Source organism: Notamacropus eugenii, chromosome 7 (genome assembly GCF_028372415.1).
Source record: "Notamacropus eugenii isolate mMacEug1 chromosome 7, mMacEug1.pri_v2, whole genome shotgun sequence".
Lineage (NCBI taxonomy): Eukaryota > Metazoa > Chordata > Mammalia > Diprotodontia > Macropodidae > Notamacropus > Notamacropus eugenii.
Genome location: NC_092878.1, coordinates 141524601 through 141549253, shown reverse-complemented (window position 1 = coordinate 141549253; position 24653 = coordinate 141524601). Strand labels below are relative to the sequence as shown.

General features: G+C 39.3%; 3 protein-coding genes across 3 annotated transcripts in view; 1 reads left to right on the top strand and 2 right to left on the bottom strand.

Annotated features, from left to right (window-relative positions):
- Positions 1 to 12077, top strand: part of LOC140514950 (probable E3 ubiquitin-protein ligase HERC6) — a 56429-nt gene extending 44352 nt beyond the window's left edge. Inside the window, exons 18-23 of the mRNA XM_072625466.1 lie at positions 478 to 644; positions 2140 to 2203; positions 3116 to 3186; positions 5657 to 5840; positions 5928 to 6030; positions 9967 to 12077. Of these exons, the coding sequence (XP_072481567.1) occupies positions 478 to 644; positions 2140 to 2203; positions 3116 to 3186; positions 5657 to 5840; positions 5928 to 6030; positions 9967 to 10175 (798 nt within the window). The 3' untranslated portion in view covers positions 10176 to 12077. The remainder of the gene's footprint in view (positions 1 to 477; positions 645 to 2139; positions 2204 to 3115; positions 3187 to 5656; positions 5841 to 5927; positions 6031 to 9966) is intronic.
- A 3535-nt stretch (positions 12078 to 15612) lies between these two features.
- On the bottom strand, positions 15613 to 16174 carry PIGY (phosphatidylinositol glycan anchor biosynthesis class Y). The gene has a single exon (XM_072625469.1). The coding sequence runs from the start codon at positions 16172 to 16174 to the stop codon at positions 15944 to 15946; it is 231 nt and encodes a 76-aa protein (XP_072481570.1). The 3' UTR covers positions 15613 to 15943.
- Positions 15613 to 20245, bottom strand: PYURF (PIGY upstream open reading frame). Its single transcript, XM_072625467.1, has 2 exons — positions 19944 to 20245; positions 15613 to 16373 (listed from the first exon to the last, which is right to left on the bottom strand). The coding sequence occupies exons 1-2, from the start codon at positions 20129 to 20131 to the stop codon at positions 16235 to 16237; spliced, it is 327 nt and encodes a 108-aa protein (XP_072481568.1). The 5' UTR covers positions 20132 to 20245; the 3' UTR covers positions 15613 to 16234.
- Positions 20246 to 24653: the final 4408 nt, after the last annotated feature.

The following is a 24653-nucleotide window of genomic DNA, read 5'->3' as shown; positions in this document are numbered from 1 at the left end:
TTCTCTAACTCAATAATGTCTTTCTTAAACTTGTAGTACCCAGAACTGACCACAGCACTTCATGTAAGGTCTTAATGCAGCCTAAGATCAAACTAGTCTTTTCTCATATGTGTGCTCTAAATTTGAAGGAAAAAAATCAGTGCTAATTATGAACATTTTAGTTGGACTATATTTTTAGCTTAATCTTATTTTTGTAAGTGAGATGAACAGTTACTCAATGCCATCAATAGCATTCCTCGAACTAGAAACATTTCACCATGTTGGAAAATATTTTTGTGTTTGAATATAACAATATATAATCATTTTGTCAAACCATTTTATTGTAATTTGTAACTTGATCTTTTATTGTAATTAGTAACTTGATTTTAAACAATCTTACCTAAACCAAATATATATAGTAATATATTTTCAAAAATCAGTGTAATACCAATTTTAAATGTTCATAATTCCCCCCTCCCTTTTTCCTTTCTCTTTCAGCCTAAATTCACCAAGAAGAGGTATTTTCTCTTTGGAGTACTATGTGGCCTCTCCATAGTCAGTTTCAATGTCTCCAACCTTCCTTTTCCACTAGCTCTCTATAAAAAACTTTTGGATCAAAAACCTTCACTGGAAGATTTGCAAGAGCTGAGTCCTGAGTTGGGCAAGTAAGTAATTTATCCCAGTGTAACATCTCCTCTCAACTTACTCCTCCAACTTTCACTGGCAATGGCAAGTTGGGTTTCCCAAAAGGTGGCTATTGCTATTTTCAAGGTTCTATAGGTGTCTGTCCTTCTGACATTATAGCTCACAAGCCCCTACTAGTGTATTATCCTTTAACAACTGGCTAGTAGAGTAGATTCAGTTCTTTAGTAAAGACATTTACTCAAATGACATAGCAAGAATAGTGATTATTTACAAAGCATTTTCCCCCAAACAGGGACATGCTTTCCCACAACTATACACCCTCAAAGAATAATAGTAGTAAGGCACGTGTGTAAGGATTACCAGTTGCCAAGACAATTCACAATTCTGGCTGGAACTTTCAAACTTTGATATCTTTTCTTTTGGGGAGGCAAGAGAGTGGGGATGGGGTCCTCTTGAAGTTCTCTGTGGAGAATGGTATTAATGAGAGAGGAAACTTCTATACCAGATGAGATCTGAAGTCCATAAATAGTCAATAACGAACAATTAAGAAGAAGAAGGAAGAAGAAGGAAGTATGAAGTCCCTATTCTTAAGAAACTTGATCTAAGGGAGAAGACAACATAAAAGAAAACTGAAAAGTGGAAGGGATCCCAGGGAAAGTTCACAATGTACCCAACACAGGGGCATGGTGAATTCAGAGAATTCCAAAGCAGTGCAACCAGATGAGAAATGAACTTGCTGAGCTGAGTTCCCTCCTTAAATGGAGGTTTTAGAGTTCATGGTCCCACTCTCCAGTTGGAAGAGTAGGGATAGGGATGAGATAAAAGTTTAAGGCAGGTAGGATTCTGCAGAATGATCAAATTTATCCATTAGCAAGCATGGTGGAGAAATAAAGTAGTGCAGCCAGCTGAGACAAGATAAGTCCCTTCCAGGTCACAATTTAGGATTTGAAGTGCCTTTTATAGCTCTGGATCTATGAACCTTTGACACCCATACTTAGGAGTTGGGAGATAGATGAAATCAAGCAAAGAAGGTGGAAAAGGAGTAACAGACAGGTAGGAGAATTAAAAAGAAGAGGATCGTAAAAGCTAAGGGAAAGTATCTAGAGGAATAGAATGGCCAACACTTTCAAAAGTATCAGAGAAGTCAGGAAAAATGAGGACTGATCCAAAGTCATCAGAATTAGCATCGAGAAAACAGTTGCAACATAGTTACAAGGGTAGAACTCTGGCTACAGGAGGCTGAAACTTTAATGGAAATTGGAAAGTTTTAGAGCCAGAAGGGACTCGAAGGGAATCTCGCAGAACCTCCTAATTTTACAGATGAGCTAACTGAGAACCAGAGAGGTTAAATAACTTGTCCACAGTCAGATAATACCAGACCTGGAATGAGAACTAAGGTCTTGTGAGTCATACTACAAATATGCTAATGTTCTACCCACTACCCCTTACTACTATTATTTACTTCACATAGACATTCTTTGGCTTTTTAAACTTTTAAAATTATTTTTCCTTCAGCAATTTGAAGTTACTTCTAGATGAAAATGCTGATGACACAGAAGAATTTGACTTATATTTTTCTGTAAGTACTACTGAAAATATAGTATATATACATATATGTACGTATGTTTATAAACATATGTCTGCTTGTCACAATGATTTAGAGTGCCCCTTACTCAAATTCTACCTTCTATAATAAACCAGTTTTTTTTTCCTTATTTGGTAGGAGGTATGTCTACCTAATATAAAATGAAGCACAAATAAGGAATTGTCCGGTTTGTCTGCTTAATGTTAAGAACTCAACCGGATAATTTAGTATTAAAAGTATATTTTGCAGCCAGTCTTATCCAGGAATGATTGAGTTGAATTTTTTTTTACATTTTTTACGTTTATTTTAAACAAAGGGGCTCATTTAGCTCTCAATTATGAGATATTCTCTAAGAAAAATTCCTATACATAAAGGATGGGAGATGGTTATGGGTACAGTGTTCTGTTCAGGAAATGGCACTGATTTAGTAGTCCAAAGACCTAAGTGAAAATCAGTTAATTGCAGAGGGCTGCCTGAAAAAGAGGAAGTGTCGTATAATAGGGAAAACCATTGAATATGGAATCAAAGGTGATGAGTTGGAATTTTGCCTCTGATGTTCAATAGTTGTATGACCTCAGACAAGTCACTTCACCTCTCTTGCATCATCTGTAGAATGAGAAGATTAGAGTTGACCTCTGAGGTGCCTAAATTAATGATTTTATGACAAAATTATCTCTAAAGTCTCTTCCTATTCTCAGTTTAATATCTTACACTACAACTTGCTGGGTTGACTCTGAGCAAATCACTTAATCTCTCTGAAGCTATTTCCTTATTGTAAAATCATAAAATTTTCCTTATTGTAAAATAATTGGATAATTGGATAGATTAAGTGATCTTTAAATTCTTACTAGTTCTTTGTCTTTATCACTACTCCATATTGTCACCTGAATGTGTTTGTTGCTTTAGATATACTGGGACAAAAAAAATGTTGACCTAATTCCAAATGGAAACTCCATACCTGTGGACAAAACCAACAAGTAGGTATAGTAGAAATAAATACCTGTTTTAATATTCTCAATCTGTCATTAGGGACTTAATAAATTAGCAGTATTAATTTCTTATTTCAATTAACTATCTTCAGATAGATGAGCTAAATCTTTGTTGCTGTTATTATTATAAGAAATAGTAAATTTATTAGATCATTAACAATCTATATGTAATAATACAAAGTCATTAAAATATGCCCACTCAAACTTAAAAGGTCAATTCTCATTCTTTGCAGGTTCCATATTTGTGAATTTGCCTATTCACTAAAATTTATTTATAATCCCAAAATCATACTCACAGAACATTCTTAGGCATCATGTTTGTGGGCAGAGCATCCAAAAGTTTGTCACCTAAAGTGCTGGTTCCCCACTGAGGTTGAACAAGGAAATACTCCACTTTCCTTTTAAAATTCTCATACTATAAAGAAGTATTGTTTTCTCCTATTTAGAGCCACATTTTTCTCAATTTTTTTTGGTTTTGTGTGTGTGTGTGATTTGGCTATTTAAAATTACCATCAAGCATGCTACTAAAGTGCTATCTAGTGTTCCTAAGTACAAGAAGGCTGAGATGTGCCTTGTGGAGAAAATAAATGTGTCAGAAAATATATTTGTTGAGGCATAAGTTTTAGCGTTGTTGACCATGAGACCAGTGTCAATGAATCACACAATGTAGCACACTCAGGTAAAGGAAGAGGAAATTTACCAATCTTTATGGGAGATCACTCCAGAAAGTGCAAAAGTAAATTTTGTTACCAGAGGTTCACAGGAACCTAACCCTTCATTTCCCCTAGAAGCAATGGTTCAGTATTCACTAGTTCAGTATTTATGGCAACTTTATAGGATATAACTACTACAAATCATGAAATTTGATTTTATTTAGATATTCAATTCATATTATGCTAATCTATAATTACTTTCTTGGACCAGGATTATAATTTTACATTGGCCATTTTTCACTGTGGAGTAGAAACATCCTCTCCTTTTCATCATTAAATCACCAGTACTCACTACCATTGCCTCTGGAAAGGAGGCTAATGGACTCTGCTCTATTGTTCTGACCCTCTTTATGACTTCCCAGCCATAATTCCCTTCTCTGCCTACCACTTCTCTCTGTATATTATTATCTCAATTAGAAAGTAAGATCCTTAAGGACAAGGACCTTAGGAAGATACTTGACACACAGTAAAAGTTTCAGATATTTTTCATTCATTCTTCATTCATCCATCCATTCTTCTGAGGATCAAATTAGATATCAACTTTGCCCCAACTCCAGTTTTTCTTTTATTAAACATTTAACTAGAGAAACCTCTTGCCCATAAGTTCATAAGCAAAAGCTTACAATAAAGAGAAGTATTGTTTATATATCGCTCTTCAGTCATTTTTCAGTTGTGTCTGACTCTTCATGTGCCCATTTGGGGTTTTCTTGGCAAAGGTACTGGAATGGTTTATGATTTACTTCTCCAGCTCATTTTACACATGAGGAAATGGAGGCAAACAGGGTTAATTGACTTGCCCAGGGTCACACAACTAGTAAGTGTCTAAGGCTAGATTTGAATTCAGGAAGATGAATCTTTCTGACTCCAGGTTCTGCATTCGATGCACTATACCACCTAGCTGTTCATTTATGTATAATACTACTACATATAAACAATATACACACATTAATATATATATGTGTATATGTATATATGCATATGTGTATATATATATACACATATATAGATCATACACATATGTATGTTTATGTATATGTTCATATCTAGAGGGAGAAAAGAAAAAGCTCTCTCACACACACACATATACACACAAACACACGTGTTCTAAGTTTAAAAAGAAATAAATATCTAAAACCTATCATCTGTGAGAACATTCACCACCAGAGTCATCTCTAACCATCAGTGCTTCTTCTTTCTGACTTCTTAACTCAGCACAGGGCCATCATTCTCTTAAGATAAAAGTTAAAATAATTTTCTCAGGAAATAGCTTTTCTTAGTTCATTTTCCCTGTCCTTATATAAGATCTCTCATCAGCCACGACAAGACCTTCCTGAAAAGACAAGCTACCAGTCTATCAAGATTCTATTGCCTCTTAAGATATGATAACAATATTCCTATTTTTCTGTGGTAAGGGCTATTGAGGTAGGTGTTAAGCATTGACAGTGGCCCTGCTGTGGAATAAGAATCACTCTTAAATCTGTCTCTGTGACTCATGACCTGTTGCTTCTGTACACTTCAAACACTTTCTGACTTGCACTCCCTTCTGTTTTATAAGGTTATACAAGATGTAAAAATCTTCCATGTTGTATTTATTTAAGTGCAAATGGGAGGATGAGAAAAAAGGAACAAAGTAACCAATTTTGTGTGTGTATATATATATATACACACACACACACACACATAAATGCAGAGAGAAACATATGTAACTATATATTAATAAAGATCATCTTCTGGTTTCCATAAAGGGAAGATTTTGTTTCCAGATGTATTAATTACATCTTTAACACATCTATAAAAAAGATTTATAAGGAGTTCCAAATGGGATTTTACAAAGTCTGTGCAAAAGAGATACTCAACTTTTTCCATCCCGAGGAGCTTAAGGCAGTGATGACTGGAATCCCAGATTATGACTGGAAACGTTTTCAAGAGGTATGTAATAGGAAAATGGATTCAAAATTTCTCTAACAATTTCTATATCTTCTCCATAAACCTTTCTTTCTCCCTTTCTTTCTCAAGAATTCAGAATATCTCTATGGATATGATAAGTCACATCCTACCATTGTGATGTTTTGGAAGGCTTTTCATAGATTGTCTCTGGAAAAGAAGAAAGAATTCCTCTGTAAGTTATTGATCTTTAGAAATCTATTTTTTAAATGATAATATCTTCCTTTTCACTTATTCTTCATTCATTCATTCATTGTTCTGAGGATCGAATTAGATCTATTTTTTTTTAGATCTATTTATGGTTGTTTTTCTTGTTAATGTTACTGTTTGTACAACCATAGAGATCACAATCCATCAGTGGTTGCCCATGTTGCATAATTCTTGTCCACGTCCTCAGTAAAGGACAGTATTGAACATGATTCAGGGAGAAAAGAAGTTTCCCTTTCTTTTCTTGATGTCACAAGTATACCAATTAGGCATCTATGGCAAAATAGAGAGCTAGGCTTGGTGTCAGGAAGACTTGAGTTCAAATCCAGTCTCGGCCGCTTACTATGTGATCCTGCACAAGTCACATATGCTCTATCTCAGTTTTTTTTAACTGCAGAATGGGGTTAATAACAGTACCAACCTCACAGGATTATCGTGAGGAACAAGTGATATAATATTGCTAAAACATTTAGCACAATACCTGGCATATAATAGACACTATATAACTCCTCTTCCCTCAAATGAAACACAGAGATCCTTTATTCCTTGAACTTAATCATGGGGCTAGATTACTTTGAGGTTTTTTTTTTCTATTCATTTCATCGATGACATGTTTTACCCTACTTTTCTTTCATAATCCATTGTGATGTTTTATAGTCATATATGTACACGACGTACCCCTGTATTACAATTTACGTGAACGTAAATATTAATTGTCTTGGGACTGCAATGTTCCATTTCTCACAGCCACATAAAAATACCAGAAAAATATTGGTGGTGAAAAAAAAGTCTTTGTTTTACGGAGAAGCCTGGGAACATTAATATAACTTCCAAAAAGCAATTCAGGGCTCTCCCTTCCAACTATTCTACTTTGTTTTTGATTCCCAGTGTCAGCCCAAGATATAGGTACTAAGAGAGGCACCTAGGTGGTATAATAAGTAGATATTAGGACTTAGAGTTAGCAAGACCTGACCAAATCTAACACTTCCATTTTGGTGTGTAATTAAGGATTTAAAATTTGTTCTTTTTCTAGTTTTTTAGTTGCATTCTTCATTCATTGCTCTGTTCTTTCTCTCTTTTATTGATGCAAGCATTTAGAGATATAAATTTTCCCCTGAGTAATGCTTTGGCTGCACCACACAAATTTTGGGATGTTATTTCATTGTCATCATTATCTTTAATGAAATTATTGATTGTTTCTAGATTTCTAAGAGAGCTGGACAGTTTTTTTTAATTTGTTGAAATATAATATCTAGGCTCTTTTTTTTAAATGATGGTTTTCAGGTAGTCTAATAATTCTTAACTTATTTCTCCTTAATCTATTTTCCTGGTCAACTGTTTTTCCTATGAGATATTTCACATTTTCTCCTATTTTTTTCAGGTTTTTCACTTGGTTTTGTTTCTTGATGTCTCACAGAGGCATTAGCTTCCACTGGAACAGTTCTAATTTTTAAGGAGTTACTTTCTTTAGGGAGGTTTTTGTACCTCTTTTACCAAGATGTTAATTCTGTTTTTATAATTTTCTTGCATAGCTCTCATTTCTCTTCCCAGTTTTTCCTCTAATGCTATTATTTTGTTTTTTAAATGATTTTCTGCTCCTTTTTCATATTTTTTTTTAAACTCTTCTAGGAATGCTTATTGGACTTGTGTCCAACCTGCATTTTTCTTTGAGGCTTTGCTTGTAGATGTTTCCAAGCTGATTTCTTCTGAGTTTGTATCCTTAGCTTCCCTGTCACCATAGATGATATTTATGGTCAGAATTTTTTTTTTGTTCTGTGTGTGTGTGTGTGTGTGTGTGTATGTATGTATGTATGTATGTATGCTGTTGTAAGTCTCATTCCTTCTCTCTCCAAAAATCTTGTCTTTTAAGTTTTGATCAAGAAATCTCAAACCCATTCTCAGACACCATCTTTTTATACATCACTTGGCCATGACATGCCCAGTTAACTTGGGGCTTACGGGCTAGATTTTCTTTGTTTTGTTTGCTTTCCTGTCCTCTACTGTCCTGTCTTCTACTCTCCTCTCCTGCCCTTTCCTCTCCTGACCTTAAACCTTAAACCTACTGCACTCTGAAGCCCATAGACAGGGTCCCTGCCCAAACTCCACTTAAGGGCTGTTTCCTGGACCCCTCCTGGCTAAAGCATGATTATCAATTGTAACTGTTTCCTTTCCCTTCCAGCTCAATTTAGTTATTTTTTCTTTTGCTCATTAAAGGGGCCACCCCTGAACTACTTCTTAAACAGGACTATTCACTGTAGGGGTGTTACCTCACCCTAAATGAGTACCTGAATAGGCCTAAGGCTAAAAAGGCCAAGGTCTCCCTTTGCATCCTGGACTGTCTCTAGTCATCCTAATGAGTATCTGGTCACTGGATCCAGATGGCTCAAGAGGAGAAAGTGAGACTGGTGACCTGCAGAACCCTCCCTCCCTCAAAACAAAGTCAAGTGCAAGTCATGTCATAATTTCTCTGATGTCATGTCTTCTTTGGCAACGGAGGACAAACACAATATCAATCTATCTATCTGTATGTATGTATATATGCATGAATGTATATGTGTATATGTGTGCATATATAGACACACATGCATATATACACACATATACATATATATTTGTGTCTAATTATAGCCATTTTTAGGGCAGAGGGGAAAAAAAGAAATTTACATGATAACTTTATTATATATTGTGAAGAAACAGCAAGTTGTACATACTAGATTTGCAATTTCAAGTGTAAACATCTTTTTATTATACTATGTTAATGCTTTTTTATTCCATAAATTAAACATTTTATAAAGAACATAAGAGCTTAAAAACTAGCTTAATCAGCAGATGCTTGACTTAATTACCAAGCAGAGAGGTTTGGTAGTCAGTTAAAACATGAAATTAGAGTAAATAAACTAATTTGCATAATTTCATGGAAAAGTATGGTTAACATTTTTTTTTAAATCATGATTGTTTACAAATTTTATTCTTGAATTTATTAGTTTTTATACAAAAATGTCTCTATATAATGAAAGTGCTTCATCTGCTCTTCTAATTTCTCCTAATGCCAAGATGGACCTCAGAACCTAACACAGTGCCTGAAATACTATAAGTACACCATAAATGTTAGCTTTTGTAGTCAGTTTAGCTATAGCAGACCCTGAGGGGCATTCATCAACTAGCGAAGTCTTGGCAGTGGTAGTCATTGTATATGACTTGCTCTGCCCATTTCAGTCTACCTCAATATATATAAGTCCTCTCATGCATCTCTGAAAAATATGTATGTATGTATGTATATGTGTGTATGTGTGTGTATGTATGTATATGAGTATATGTGTGTATGTGTGTGTGGAGAGAGAGGGAGAGTTTCTTACAGTAGTATCCCATGAAACCACAATTTCCAACCTTATCATTTATATCACTTTTTCTCCCGATTGATTGATGACCCCCGAACATGTTTTGTATGTTCCTTCTGAAATTTTTATCATGACATTTCTTCTGCCTCAACTATTCAGTTCCCCTTTTTCTTTCAATAAAAATGTTATCCATTCCTCAAATCCCAACTGGAATTCAAGTTTCTCCATGACTTCTTCATGACTCAAGTCTCTGTTTACTTTGTCTCATTTTTTTTTTAATGAAACACATACTGTAGCATGAAATCTTTTGGAATATTAAATCCTATAATGTTACATACCATTTCATGCATTATATATATATATATATTCATGCCTTAATTACCCATCTAGAGTATAAGCTTCTTGAGGGCAGGAACCATGAACTATACTTTGTATTCCACCCAGTACTGAAATAATAATAATGCATCATTCAATATGCCAAATGGACAAATGAAATTTCTCCTCTGTTCTTTGAATTTGTGCTCAATATTTGAAAAACTACACTTCCATTTTATTTTCTTTTAAAGTGTTTCTTACAGGAAGTGACAGATTTCAAGCACAAGAAATAGAGAAATTGGGAATAAATTTTATCTATCGTGAATCTTTAAAGGAAGATGAACTTCCAACAGTACTTACCTGTTTTCGGTATCTTTACCTGCCACAATATTCTACAATGGAAAGAGTGGAAAAAGCCCTTCAAACAGCCATCGATAACAACAGAGGATTTGCCTATTAGCTACCATTCAAACATTTGCCAAAAAAAAAAAAAAGACTTTGGGACTGAAAATGCACTATGCTACTAGTTCAATATATTTATGACTTTTTAAAAAAGTGAAATCCTAACAACAATCCAGAAGCGTTGCAGCCTGCTTCATTCTAATTATTAGTGTGTCTTTAGCATTTAATGAAGAGCTTTTATCACAATAAGCTTTTCATGGTCCTCATGGCTGTTGAATATAATGAATGAATGAGTAAGATGAGATGAGATGATAGCAACATAAATAAGAATTGATTCAGGGAAGACCCAGCTCAGAAGAGAAGGCAAAGAGTGGAGCCAGAAGGATTATTCAGAAGATAGAGAGGCTGGATGAAGAATGAAAAGTTCTTAGAGCCCTAACCAGGGCTGTGTGAAGGACACAGTGTTGGAACTAAATTCATGGAAGATAGAAAGGCGGTTAGCCTATTTTTATTTTGTGCACAAAATTACTTTTTAGGTATGGACTTTTTTCTTTTAAATTTAATTTAAAACCATGTCCTCCATAGAAAAAGTGTAGAAATTCCTCCTCTGCTTTTCCCTGACATCTTTTTCCTAGACTCATCTCTGATTTTCCCTGCATGTCCTTAAGCAAGAAAGCAGAGCTCATTTACTATACTTGGCAATGTAGTAATTACTTCTAATGACCATTATACAAAGTTACTTAGTTTAGTCTCTGCTTTTCTCCAACTTTTCTGTTAATAGAATTCCCTGCTATGAAAATCAATTTGGTAAAATATAGGCCTATGGATAGGGTTGGTCTTTCTCCCCCAAAAAAAGTTTCTATACAGTGTAAAGCCAATTGTAATGTAGCATAAAGAATATGCTGGTTAAGTGTGTTAGGGTCTAGTTCTGCATTTGTCACCTGGCTTTGTAACCTTTTAGCAATTCCCTTTACCTTGGGTTCAGTTTCCTCATCATAACTCTACCCAGCTAGGTGGTGTAGAGTGCTGGGCCTGGACTCAGGAAGACTTATCTTTCTGAGTTCAAATCCTCCCCCAGACACTTACTAGTTGTGTGACCTTGGGCAAGTCACTTAACTCTATCTGCCTCAGTTGCCTCATCTGTAAAATAAGCTGGAGAAACAAATGGCAAACCAACCCAGTATCTTTGCCGAGAAAACCTCAAATGGGGTCATGAAGAATTGGACATGATTGAACGACAACATAAAGTTCCTCACTTTAAAATTAGTCAGTTCTAATGTGGTAGAAAAACAATTTATCGCTGTCTAAATAGAAAAATGCTCCGTAGACTTGAGTCTTCTCTGCAATGCAAGGATCTAAGACAACTCCAAAAGGCTCATGATGGAAAATGCTGTCCACATCCAGAGAAAGAACTATGGATTCTGAACGCAGATGGAAGCAGACTATTTGCTCTCTAAAAAAAAGAAAAAGAAAATGCTCAATGAAACTCCTCGACTCATGTCACATTTTACTCCTATGGTGCATTTGACCTTCTCAGCCCAGGCATCTTCTTATTTCTGCTCATTGTTTATTTGGTCATTGTTACATTCTGCCCAATCTTGTTTTCTTGAAATGTGTTGTTTCCCGCACTCTATTGTGAGGTCCTTGAGGAAAGGGGTCCTATTTTATACATTTTATCCCCAAAGGTGGCAGGTCATAGCAGAGTCCAGACGACTGGATTTAAATCCTGTCTCAAACACTTACTGGCTATATGACCCTGAGCAAATGGTTTTCTTTGACTAAATTTCCTTATTCCTATCCTTGACTTAAAAAATTTCCTTATTACTGAGGACAGTAATAGCATCTGCTTCACAAGGTTGTTATAAAAATCAATGTACTTCAAAAAGATTTTCCAACCTTAAAATTATATATCACTGTTAAGAAAGATGATCAATAAATATTTGATGATCTATTGACTTTATGTACCGAGTTTCACTTCTTGAAGTTAGACATAGGAATTTCCACTTAAAAGTAAGAATTAAGGAAAAGACTTGTTGCCAATTATATTTTGTTCCAAGGTCCCCGGTCCACTTTTCTTCTCCCAGGTCTTTTCTTCAACCGGGCCATCCATGCCAGCCCATCCTGCGTGACTCTGGAATGCCAGGTCAACCCCATGCTTCCTTTCTCATTGGCAGGGTGATGCTGTGAAGGTATAGCAAATGAGCCAGGCTGAATACCTGTTCATTCTCCATGTACACCTAAGATGCTGTGCAAATGGTCACACTGAGTCAAGCAAGGGAGGACTAGTAAGGAGTAACGTTGGGTATCTTAAGTGGGCCCACAAAGGACTTCTGTAGGAGACAAGTACTAGGGACCTACCCTAGAAGCAACATGATGCAGTGGAAAGAATATTATATTTGCAGTCAAAAGACCTGGGTTCAAAGTGATGATCTGCCACTTAATACCTGTGGGACACTAGGAGAGTCACTTGATCTTTCAGTAAGAATGGGAGAGTGGTTGAGATGACTCCTTTAAGTCCCTTTTGGCTCTAAATCTAGGATCTTTTGACCCACTGAACAGGATGTTCTTTAAATTCTAGGATGTATTTATTATTCAAGGCAAAAGATGTTAAACAGATAGCAAACGTTAAAAAAAAATGGAGAAGTGTTACATGACTTCAAGAACAGATTGTGCCAGAATTATGCCCTTTCTTGTTGGACTAAACAGTTTCATCAAATGAGATAATGTACAGGAAGGGTTTGGATGATCTTAGAGGATGCCTCAGATAAATGCCAACAATTACCAAGGGAATGCTATGGATAGAATTGAGATTTTTGCAAAACTTTTAATGAAGTATCACGCTGATTTTGTGAATAACATGGAAAGATTGTAGGCCAGACCATTTAGATGGAATTGGTTGGATGGACAGATCTAAGAAGCAGAACTAGAAGTTGTATTTGTGTTGTACATATTTATAGTCTGTCTCATTCTGTGTTATTTGTAGCCCCAATTTGTAATATAGCGCCTAGCACAAAGTAAGTGCTTAAAAAATGCTTGATTGAAAGTTACAGAGGTATACTTAATCTTGAGGTAAGGAAAAACATCCTTAATAGTCCAGACCCTCCAAAGGTAGAAATGGTTACATTGGGACACGAGTTCCAATTAATTAAAGCCTTCCAAAATAAGATAATCATGTTAGGTATTTTGTAGACGGGACAGGCATGAGCTGGAATAGCTTTGGAGGTCCCCTCCTCAGGGATGACATACTGATTCCTGTTGGGACTGGAAGCTCAAATCCATGTGGACAGTCTCGGGCGGGTAAAAGTGGGACTTCTAAATCTTAGAGTCTTACGAGGCCCTCCATGAACAGCGGGGGTTCGAGAAGGTCAGACCGAGCTAGCTCGGCTAGCTCGGGTATTTCCGCCTCTCCCCCGGAGATACCTGATGGGTGGAGTCTCCCTGCCCTCGAGGTCGTCCCGGATTGGAGCACACCTAGTTACCTAACAGCACGGTATTGAGATGCAAACTGTGTGGCTGAAGATTAAGTAGGAATGAGGAAGCCAGAAAGCTCTCGCTTAGCACGTGTGGAGCCAAAGAGAAAAGTAGGGCTCCGCTTCTTTTCTTTTCTCTCTCCCCTCCCCCTCTCTCCCCGCTTGTACTTCTACTTCCAATCCCTTAAGCTTAGCCTCCTTAGGAAATCTCCCCCTCTTCCTCCTAAGAAAGAAGATCCCCCTGCACTTGTAACCGAAACCCTGTAATAAAGCTCAACCCCTGTTTGACTCTGGAACGTCCTTTCTCTCATACGTGCATCCGGCGTGGCCAGCCGAAGACCTCGGGAGGTGAGGTAAGAAAGACTCGGGTAGCCCAATACAGGCCTCTAGGCTTGGCAGATTCCAGAGTCACAAAGACCTAAGTTCAAAACCAGTCTCGGTTACTAGTAGTATGATCCTGAGCAAGTCACTTAAGCTCTTGCCTGTTTCCTTCACCATAAAATGGAATTAATGACAGCACCTACCTGGTATTTAGCACAAATAAATGCTTGTCCTTCCCCATCCTTACAACTCTGACATTCTGTGAAGTCCATAGATAATAGCGTAACAATACAGTAGGAGTGCGTCGGCATTTACATCATGCCATTGGGACCCCACCACTTTGTAAAAGTATCTCTTAAAGAAGATCAGGAACATTATGATGCAGTCATCAAATGATTGGCCCTTGTTCCTCACTCAATAGGGAAAAAAATTAAATGTAGAAATTGCCTAGAGGTATCATGGAGTGGCTAAAACAAAGAGTGAAGATGAGGGCAGTTCAAACCTTGCATCAGATACCACCCAGGTGACTGTTCGTACAAGCGCACTTCACCTGTGCTTTGGGTCCCTCATCTGCAAAACAAGAGGTTGGACCCAATGGCCTTTAAAGTCCTTTCTAGCTCTAAATCCATGACCATGGTTTGTTCTGGATTTTTTTAATCTTTTAAAGTGAAAAAGACTTTTGAGTACTAAGTGCTTCTAAAGGAAAATCTAAAATTTGGAATAATAATTATCCTCTCAAATTCTCTTTTGCAAGGTCTTTTTAAAGCGCAAGTCTGCCCACATCCCTCCCCTATTCAATAAACTTCAATTGTTCCCTATTGCTTCTGACCAAACAAAATCTCCCACTCAGCTTCTGAGGAAAGCTTTTCACAAGCTAGCTCCAACCTCCCTGTCCAACATTATTCCCAATTCCACAGGCTACAGTCCAGCCACCTATGTCATTCCATTTCCTACCTATGCACCAATGCCTAGAAAACTTTGCTGCCTTATCGCCACTTCAAAACCTGTCATTTCCTGTACTTTGCCTTTCCTCATCTCCCCAGCTACTAATGTTCTCCTCACTTAAAAAAAAAATCCTATTTATTTGTAGGGCAGCTACAGCTATATAGCAAAGTGTATAGAGGGCTGCGGCAGGAAGATTCATCCAGTCACTTACTAACTGAGTGACCCTGGGCAAGTCACTTAACCTTAGTTTGCCTCAGTTTCCTAATCTATAAAATGAGCTGGAAGAGGAAATGGCAAACCATTCCATTATCTTTGCCAAGAAAACTCCCAAAGGGGTCGTGAAGAGGGGGACATGATTGAACAATATTTATGCACATCCTGTTTCCCTATTAGAAGGTAGGGTTCCTTGAAAAGCAAGCTATTTCATTTTTGTCCTTCTATGCTCTAGCTCCTGGCAGTCCCTGGAACACAGCAGGCGCTCAATATATATTTGCTGACTAATTGTAAATTAACTACTTTTCACATGGTATTTCTGTAAATAAAGGTACAAAATAGCAGTTTTGCTACAGACATCAATTTCCACTTTACTGTAAACTTTTGTATGAATGCTAATTCAAATGAATTTATCTTAAAACTACTTAAATGAACAAATTATTTGGTGTAGTATCTGAAAATATTTGTTATTTTTATCATTACCTTCCACTACCCCAAAGCCTGTAATCTACTAAACAAAATAATCCAAAAACCTTTTGGTAAATGTATTTTTTTAGTTGAGTTTAATCAAAATTAAAAATCAAACATTTATACACATCAAGATTAGGGTTAAGTCCAACAAGGACTTAATGAAACAAACACAGGGATTCTTCTCCCCCCTGCAACTATGGAAAAGAAGGCAAGATAAAAGAGATCATTTTAAATTTCTTTCACCCAGAGTGTCTAAGAGAAGGATGAAAATCTTAGTTCCCTACGAAAATGAGATCATTCCAGTATGTTAAGAGTTAAGTGGAGTAAAACAAGAATCATTTTTCTGCTTAAATTTAAATCACATGGCCTTACTATATGAAGTCTCTCAGGGTGGCCTCCGACTGCTTTAATTGTGTCTAAAGAGTTTTATGCCCATCCAAGTCCAGAGGTGGAAAAACACATACACTGGTATGGTGATCGGCAAGAGAAGACTGTAAAAGCAAAGGCTGCTGGTGCTGGTGCAGCCATGCGGAAAGTTTTCATCTACAGAGGCGGAGTAAAACAGTCCAGCCAAAGAGATCAGGGGAACAAGGACAGTCAGCGTGGGGAGAGACAGAAACATTTTCTTTGACTGCATATCTTTTCCTCCTCCTAATGTCTTGTGTCCAGGAGTTTCGTTTTTAATAAGAGCAGACTACTACTGTTCTTTTTCTTCTTGCTGTTTACTCTGGTGTATCATTCTTGCTGCCTGGGGTATCATATTAGGAATACCATCAATGACAGGATAAGCAATTCCCAGTTCTTCATTAATCAGTTCATTTGTCGATACTTCATACCTAAGCAAAACAAGAAACAGGAATAAATCAATTATTTAAATTATAAAAAAAATGATTACCTAGAATGTGGTTGTAAATCACTCAGTTTATCCAGTTCTATCCTATAAAGCAACTCTTGCTTTAAAGCAGTCTAACTTTAAACTCTCCCATGTGAAACTAAACTTTTTCTGAAAAAGAATTTCATCATTTTCCCACTTCCTCCCCAAATGAAGTCATTTTTCTTTTCCCATTTTGTTATACTTTTTCAGATCTGCCTTTGTTCTGCCATGTTACACAGAAAATATCAAATAGCTCTGCCCACCCAAAATAGTTTCATTCCTTTTAAGAGGAAGCATAGCACAAGGGGAAAAGTCTTAGACAATCAGGAGCGACCTGAGTTTAAATGCTACCTCAAACACTGACTGTGTTCTTGATATAAATAAAATCACTTCACCTCAATGAATCTATAACTCATCTGTCAATGGAGATCATGGGCTTGTGGCCAACCACTTATTGAGCAAGGTACTTTGCTAGGTACTGGAAATATTAGGGCAAAACAAGAGTGTGTATGTATGTGCATACACATACTATATATGTATATATATGTACATAAACACACACATACATATGTATATATGTGTGTATATATATACACATATATATATACACACATAAACACACACAGATACATACATATCCTACTGGGATATATACCATGTACACAATACAAAGTAATTTCGAGGGGGAAAAAGTGCTAATAACTGGGAGTAGCAATAAAGTTCTCTTGCAGGAAACAGCACCTAAGCAGTGCTGTGAAGGAAGCTAATTAGTATAGTGAGGCACCAAGGGTACAGTGAATAGAGACCTCAGACACTACCTGTAGGACCCTGGGCAAGTCATATTCTTCACCTGTAAAACATGAACAATAACAGCACCAACCTGCTGGTGCCGTTGTAAGGAACCAATGGAAACATAATTGTAGAGCACTCAGCACAGTGCCAGGCACATAACTAAGTGCCACAGAAATGTTAGCTATCATCATTTTTATTATTTAAAGTCTAGGAGGGAGTACATTCCAGACATAGAGGACCACAGAGCAAGAGAAGGAGGCTGTCATGAATGGACTTTTCTCATCTTCTTCATCCTTCTCCACCTCGACAGCCTTGGACACAGGTGATCACTCCCTTCCTTGTACCCTTTACTCCTGGGGCTCCTCCCCTCCTCAGACTGGGGACAGTGGAGAACTCCTCCCAGATCCTCCATTCCTCTCTCACCCTTCAGCTTCTTCTGATCTAATGTCTTCCCCCAGGAGATGGTAAACTTGAGGGCAGGGGCCGTCTACAGCCTTTCTTTGCATGCCCAGTGCTTAGCACAGGGCCTGCTGAATTAGGCATTTAATAAATGTTTATTTTCCACTAGTAGTACACTACTACTACTACTACTACTACTACTACTACTACTACTACCAATAGCACCACCACCACTACCACCAACTACTACTCTCTTCTCGTTTTCCTTCCTCATGTCTGATGACACTTTCTCAGGCTACACTGCTAGAACCTCAGCAGGTTCATGTCCACTCACCTAGGACATCCCCCATGGCTCTACCCAGGGTCCTCTTCTCTTTATATACTATTTCATTTGGTGATCTCATCAACTCACATGGATTCAATCATGAGGATGATCCTCATATCTATTTGTCCATGCCTAACTGCACCCCTGACATATAATCTCAAATTTCCAACTGCCTACTGACCATCTTGAACTGGTTACCTCCTAAACATCTTAAACTCAATTTGTCCAAAACTGAACATATCTTTCCCCTCAAATCCTCCCCTCTTTGTTGAGAGTAACATCATCCCAGTTAATAGACCCTAGGTGTCATTCTGTACTCCTCACTCTCTCTCACTCCTCATCTTCATTCTGTTATTAACTCCTGTTACCTTCATAACATTTCTGTAATAGGCTTCCCCTTATCCTAGGATACTGGCACCACCCAATGTAACAGACTGGTAAAAGGGCTGAGACTGAGAAGTGCAGGACACCTGAGTATAGATCCTCAAAGCTCACACCTGAAATATGAAAATAGCCTGCTGGCTGATCTCCCATCTTCAAGTCTCTCCCACTGTAGTTCATTCTCCACTCAGCAGTCAAATGGATTTTCCTAAACTGCAGGTCTGACAATGTCGCCAGCCCCCAATGTCATCAGCCTCCACTGTCATTTAATAAACTCCAGTGGCTCCCTATTGCTTCTGGAACCAAGAATCCTATACGGGATTTTGTTTGTTTTGTTTTGGGGAGGCAAAAGGTTTAAGTGACTTGCCCAAGGTCATACAGCTAATGCCTGAGGCCATATTTGAAGTCAGGTGCTCCTGATTTCAGGGCCAGTGCTCTATCCACTGTACCACCTGGCTGTCCCTGAACCCTCCAGTTTTTATAGCTTACCATAACCTGGCCCCTCCCTACCATTCCAGTCTTCCTAGACCTTACTCCCCTCCAAGTACAGTGAGATTCAATGACGCTGTCTTCCTCGGGGTTGCTCTGACATGAGAATCCACCCTACATTTTCACTGACTGCTCTTTATGCCTGAAATGCTCCCCCTCTTCTCCAAATCCCAACAAGTCTTTTTCTTCAAGTCTTCCCTGTTCTCCACTAATACTAACGTCTTCCCTTCTTTTATTAACTCCAATTCATTCTATTTTGTTAAAAAATAATACAGCACTAATCATTTTTGTAAACTTCACTGTGGAAGAACAGTTTGGTGACGCTTTCTAAGGGCTAGATAAAACAGAACTAGAGGATCTGAAAAGCAATAACATACACACACATATATATGACATATACACATACTCTACATGCATTTTGGAGTACGTGGAACATAGGCAGTACATATATAGCACATATAATGTCCCTCCATCCATTTATCTACATATAGAATATGTAGTATATAGGCATTACACAAAGTAAATACGTACCACATGGGCCGCATACACAGTATATGTGCGGCACATACTTTATGTGTATGCGTGTATGTATTTGGGCGGAGGCGGGCGCCTCAGAGCCTCGGTTTCTCGTGTCGGTAAAACGGTTGTAACTAACACTGGCCTAGGGGGCAGGTGCACGTGGTAGGAGGGCCCTCTCCGCCCCCGTCCCCGCCCCCGTCCCCGCTCCCTCCCCCTCCCTCCCGCTCCCCTCCCCCCACCCGTTAGAGAGGTCAGGGGATCGGCCCGGGTCACGTGGTGGTTGGGGGGGCGGGGCTCTCCGAGGGCGCACTAGGCCTCTCTGGGCCTCGCTTTCTCGTGGCGGTAAAACGGTTGTAACTAACACTGGCCTAGCTGGCGGGTGCACGTGGTAGGAGGGCCCTCTCCGTCCCCGCTCCCGCCCCCGCCCCCTCCTCCCCCCACCCGTTAGAGAGGTCTGGGGAATCGGCCCGGATCACGTGGCGGTTGGGGGGCGGGGCTCTGCAGCCCACTCCCCACGGCCTGGGGCTCTCCGAGGGCGCCCTAGGCCTCTCAGGCTCTCTGTTCCCTTCCGCAACAAGAGGCAGGGCCTAGGCCCGCCTCGCCCGCGCTCCCCGCAGGGCGCTTCACCTCAGAGGCTTCTTGGAGAGCGGGCACACCAGCACGTCCAGCAGGGCCGTGTCGAAGTCGGCCGGAGGCGAGGCCTGGCCCGAGCCCGGGGTATCGGGGGCCGACCTGGGCCCCGCTGCGTGCACTGCCCTGCTCCGCGGCCTTCCCCGCAGCGCAGACGCAGCTCGTCTCCACGGCGCACTCAGCATGGCCCCTCCCGCGGCGAGGAACTCTCGGCAGCCTAGTTCTCGCGCCCTCTCCGTATCCCAAGGCGGAGCCACGCCCCTTCCGGGAGCTCCTTCCGGTGCGCAGCGGAAGGCGGTCCCCCGCGCACCGCGCGTTTGGCATTCTAGTTCCTACGTAGTCACCCACCGGGGAGGAGGGGGCAGGGGCGTGGCTGTCCGTGTGAGGAAGGATCTTTTACCCTGGGTCTGTCTGAACAAATCCATCCCCTGTTCCATTCTCCCCATTTGGCAGAGAAGCGACCTGCGGTTCAGGTCCTCCCGTAGCGAGCTGAAAACCTGAGCCCGGAAGTCAGGCCCTGGGGCTCCAGAGCCGAGCGCCCACCGTGCCACCCCCCAGTTCGAGCCCCGCTGCGCGGGCTTTACAGGGCCTCCCCCTGCAGTCCGAGCCAGCCACGCGCTCCCTCCTCGTCCCTGCGGCCCAGCGTCGCTCCAAAGCTCAGCCCCGAGCGCTGCGGCCTCCTCCCCCGATTACCAATCAATCAATCAATCAATACAGCAGCACCCTTCCTTAAGGACCCGCCGGGGCCAGCCCTGGGAAAACAAAGGCAGAAGGGAAATGGGGTGCGCCGTGGGGGTGGTCTCAAAGAACGCAGTCAGGCCGCCTCTGCTCCTGCATGCCTGGTAATAATATATATGTTATATATACACATATTTATGATATATATACACACATATATTATATATCTATACATATATATCATATATATCTGTATGCAGTTATTGAGATGGACACCGCTCACTAAGCCGGCTAAGTTCCAAGAAGCAGCCACTTCCGAGAAAGCAAGATGGGTTTTTATAGGGTAAAGGGACTTTGATAGGGCAATTACTTAACAAATTACCAATAGGAAAAAGGCAGAAAAGGGGTTTGTTAAGGGATTAAGTAATGGGGGAGGGGTCCCAGACTGAGTGAAATCACACACAGAAAAACCCATGGAAGGGTTCTGAATACATGATAATGATATTATAATAAGCCCCGCTCCCTCATAAGCTCACCTCAAGGACAGTTTCTGCTATACCTGCACAGGTGCCTCCTTAGGGAACGTCCCCTCTGTGGTTCTGGAGCCCGCATCCCTCTGGAGCATCCTGGTGGTGCTGCTTTCTCATTGGTTGAGTGTTGTGGTCCTGCCTGAGACAAGAGAGAGGTGATTGTAGATGGTGGGTGCACGAGCACACCTGCTATTTCTGGTGAGGGACATATGAAGTTGGGATATTGAGTGGGGGTGGGGGTGAACCTGCTGTTCAGTGGAGTCCTAAGGAAGTTGGAATATTGGGGCTGGAGGCAGCTTTATTAGCATTCCATCAGTCCCATCCCATGAATGCTAAAGTCCAGCAAGTAGAAGCAATAGTTACATCAATAGGTATAGCACATACATACATAAGTAATAAAAATAGGGATGGCGCAAATAGGTTTTGCACTTACTTTCCCAGACCACACATCAGCAAGTCAGGTCCCCAGAGCTCGGTTCTTGGAGTACCCCTCAAGTTATGGATGAGGTGGATGAAGGCTTTCACCATGGTGCTGAGGAGGTGGGGGGAGATGACTGATAATGATAACTGGCAGTTTTATAGTGCCTACTATGTGCTGGGCACCGTGTTAAGCACTTTTCAAATATTATCTCATCTGATCTTCACAATAACCCTGAGAGGTAGGTGTTATTATTATTATCCCCATTTTACAGTTGAGGAAACTGACACAGAAGTTAAGTAATGAAAGAGGAGAATGTTTAGGGGGAAAGAGAATATGTTCATTTTGGACATATTGAGCCCTTAGGGCATTTGAGATCATATACCTGCCAAGAAAACAGGGCATCCATGGCTCTTTTAGTCAGTCAACAAACATTTGTTATGTACACTATTAAGTGACAGTCTCTATACTAAGAACTGAGAATACAAACAAAAGAAAAAGACAGTTTACAATCTAATTAAGTAGAAGAGATGCAAAAATAACGATGAAAATTCCATTCTAGGCACAAAAAATGAAGTCGTCAATCATGGGAGTGAACCACAGGAATCTAGAAGGCAGAATCCACAATCCAATTAAGAGATTATTTTTCTTACATTAGCAACCAATTAAGTGAAGATTGAGGTTTTTCCTTTCTGTTTCCTCATTCAGCCCTCATTCTGCCAATCTCTGAGGTATGTTGCTGATAGATGAGACTGCTCAAATCTTCATTCTTTGTGGGGTCCCACCCAACTAGAAGACCTGACTTCTATTTAAAGTGAGGACAAAATGCAATATAGGTGAGTTTTTAAACCAAGAAAATGAGCCCCTGTCCTTAGAACCCTCCATTAGAATTGATTAACCCAGTTTATGAAGGAGAAAACCAACCAGAGTGATCTGGGTAGAGATGAATTCCTTTGTCCAGATTCCTAAAGGCAGCCAAGTCTCATGATCAAGTCATGTTCTCAGCAGGAAGAGCTGAAAACTTTTAGTCCACCTCCTCATTAATTGTTCGACAGTCAAGGTTGATTTTCACCTGTCAGGGGCACCTTCTTTTCCAAAAGTTTTTAAGCATCCAGGGATCTCCATGGTTTTGTCTTTGGTTACCAACAAGGACCACTGACTATCAATTTATTATTTGCTGGCCTAATGAATAAATTGAGTTGTCTCTCAACTTTTGATTTGTCTCACAATCTAGCATTAATGCTCCAAGGAATAAGAAACTATTCTTTGAGTGACCTTCAAGACTACAGAACTTAAATCTGATTACACTAATGCTATATAATAAATGAGCTAAGTTATGCCTTTTCCCTCAGAGACCAAGGGTTAGGGTTAGGGTTGCTCTCAAGGTATTGGGAGAAGGGTTTAAATGTCTATTCTTGATTTATCTTTGACATAAATTCCCCTGTGTAAAACCTATTCATGTTAAGTGGTTAAAAGGAATAAGGGAACATAGTAGGGGTTCAAGATAATAACAGAGAAAAGAGACACCTCCAACCTTCAAGGCAACAATGTAGAAAATCTGGCCCTGAAAGAATAGGGCCAGGGTTCCTCCTTATATGGAAATGTTAGGAAATTCAAAAATTAGGGAAACATTTTCCGACTAATGTCAATCATGAAGTCAAAGATTTCTATTAAAGATATGCTGTTTTCCTAAATTAGGCAATGAGAAATTATTTTGCCCTGAATAAATTACTTGACTGTCTTAGAATTTATGGATTGAGTTAAAATTATTCCTTTTGACATTTGCCAGTGTTTTAATTTTAAAGTTCTTTATAAACTAAGAAAACTGCTGGGCATAAATTTAGTACTTTAAAAAAGAAACCAACAAAAACTGTACCATCATAACTTTGTATAAGAGTCAGAGGAACAACGACAGAGGCCACTCTCTGCTTCGGTGTGCATTTGGGTGACCATTTATTTAATCCTTAAAAACCTTCTGTAAGATAGGTAATGATAAGGAATATCAGCTGTCCTTTACAGAAAGGGAACTGGGGCACAGTGACATTAAGTATTAACTACAGAGGCCTGGCTCTGGCCTCTTCATTTCTTTAACCACCAAATTCCCTTAAACAAAGCTTCACTGAAAATAAGAAGTTAAAACAACAAATTTCTAGGTCTATGTTCATTTTTTTTAAAGCATTTTTGAAGTGCTATGGATGAAACAGAATTTTGTGGACTGTATTTTCAGGTAGATAAGTAACATAATATGAGACTTTTTCTTCTGTTACATTCTTACAGATGTCCTCCAGATTGGTGATTTATTTAGAACAATGTTGAATAAAGGGACAGCTAGATGGTGCAGTTGGCCTTGGAGTTCTCAGGACTTGAGTTAAAATACTGCCTCAGCTTCTGTGTGACCCTGGGCAAGTCACTTAACCCCATTTACTTCAAAAACAAACCAAAAAAACCCATTGAATAACATCAAGATAGTTGCCCTTCCTTTCCAATTAATTTTGCACAAAAAGTTGCTGCTTATGCTACTAACTCTGGAAAAATTAAAGGAATTACCTTCTATATATAAAAACATGATCCAGCAGTATTTTTTAAGCCCAATGATCAAAAATACTTCTAAAATTTTTATAAAGTGGCACTTCTTTGAAGGTTATCTTTATTGCTATTATGTAGTACATTAGTTATTATTGTTTATTGTTATAAACAAAGGTGCATGGAGATTCTCAAGCCTTGTGCTACAATATATAGTAGAACTGGTAACAATTACTGGTTAATCTGACCTCATTTCAGTAACGTGCAGGGTTTTTAAGAATCTCTTTCAATCTGAACCCAGAGCTGTATTTCAAGACAATAGAACCCTGCACCTGGAGCCAGGAAAAGTCTGGACTGGATTCCTACCTCTGACACTAGCTGTGAGACTGTGTGTGTTTGTCCTTCGTTGCCGAAGAAGACCATGCCATCAGAGAAATAATGACTTGCCTTGCACTTGACTTTATGAATCCAGTGACCAGATACTCATCAGGATGACTACAGTTGACCCAGGATGAGGTAATTGGGATTAAGTGACTTGCCCAAGGTCACATAGCTAGT

Bases quoted from the DNA above. Each gene is read 5' to 3' on its own strand.
- PIGY (XM_072625469.1), bottom strand. From the start codon at position 16,174: ATGCAGTCAAAGAAAATGTTTCTGTCTCTCCCCACGCTGACTGTCCTT.
- PYURF (XM_072625467.1), bottom strand. From the start codon at position 20,131: ATGCTGAGTGCGCCGTGGAGACGAGCTGCGTCTGCGCTGCGGGGAAGG. The intron at 16,374-19,943 runs GTGAAGCGCCCT...TGTTTTGCTTAG, and splicing joins CTCTCCAAGAAGCCTCTGAG to GTATGAAGTATCGACAAATG.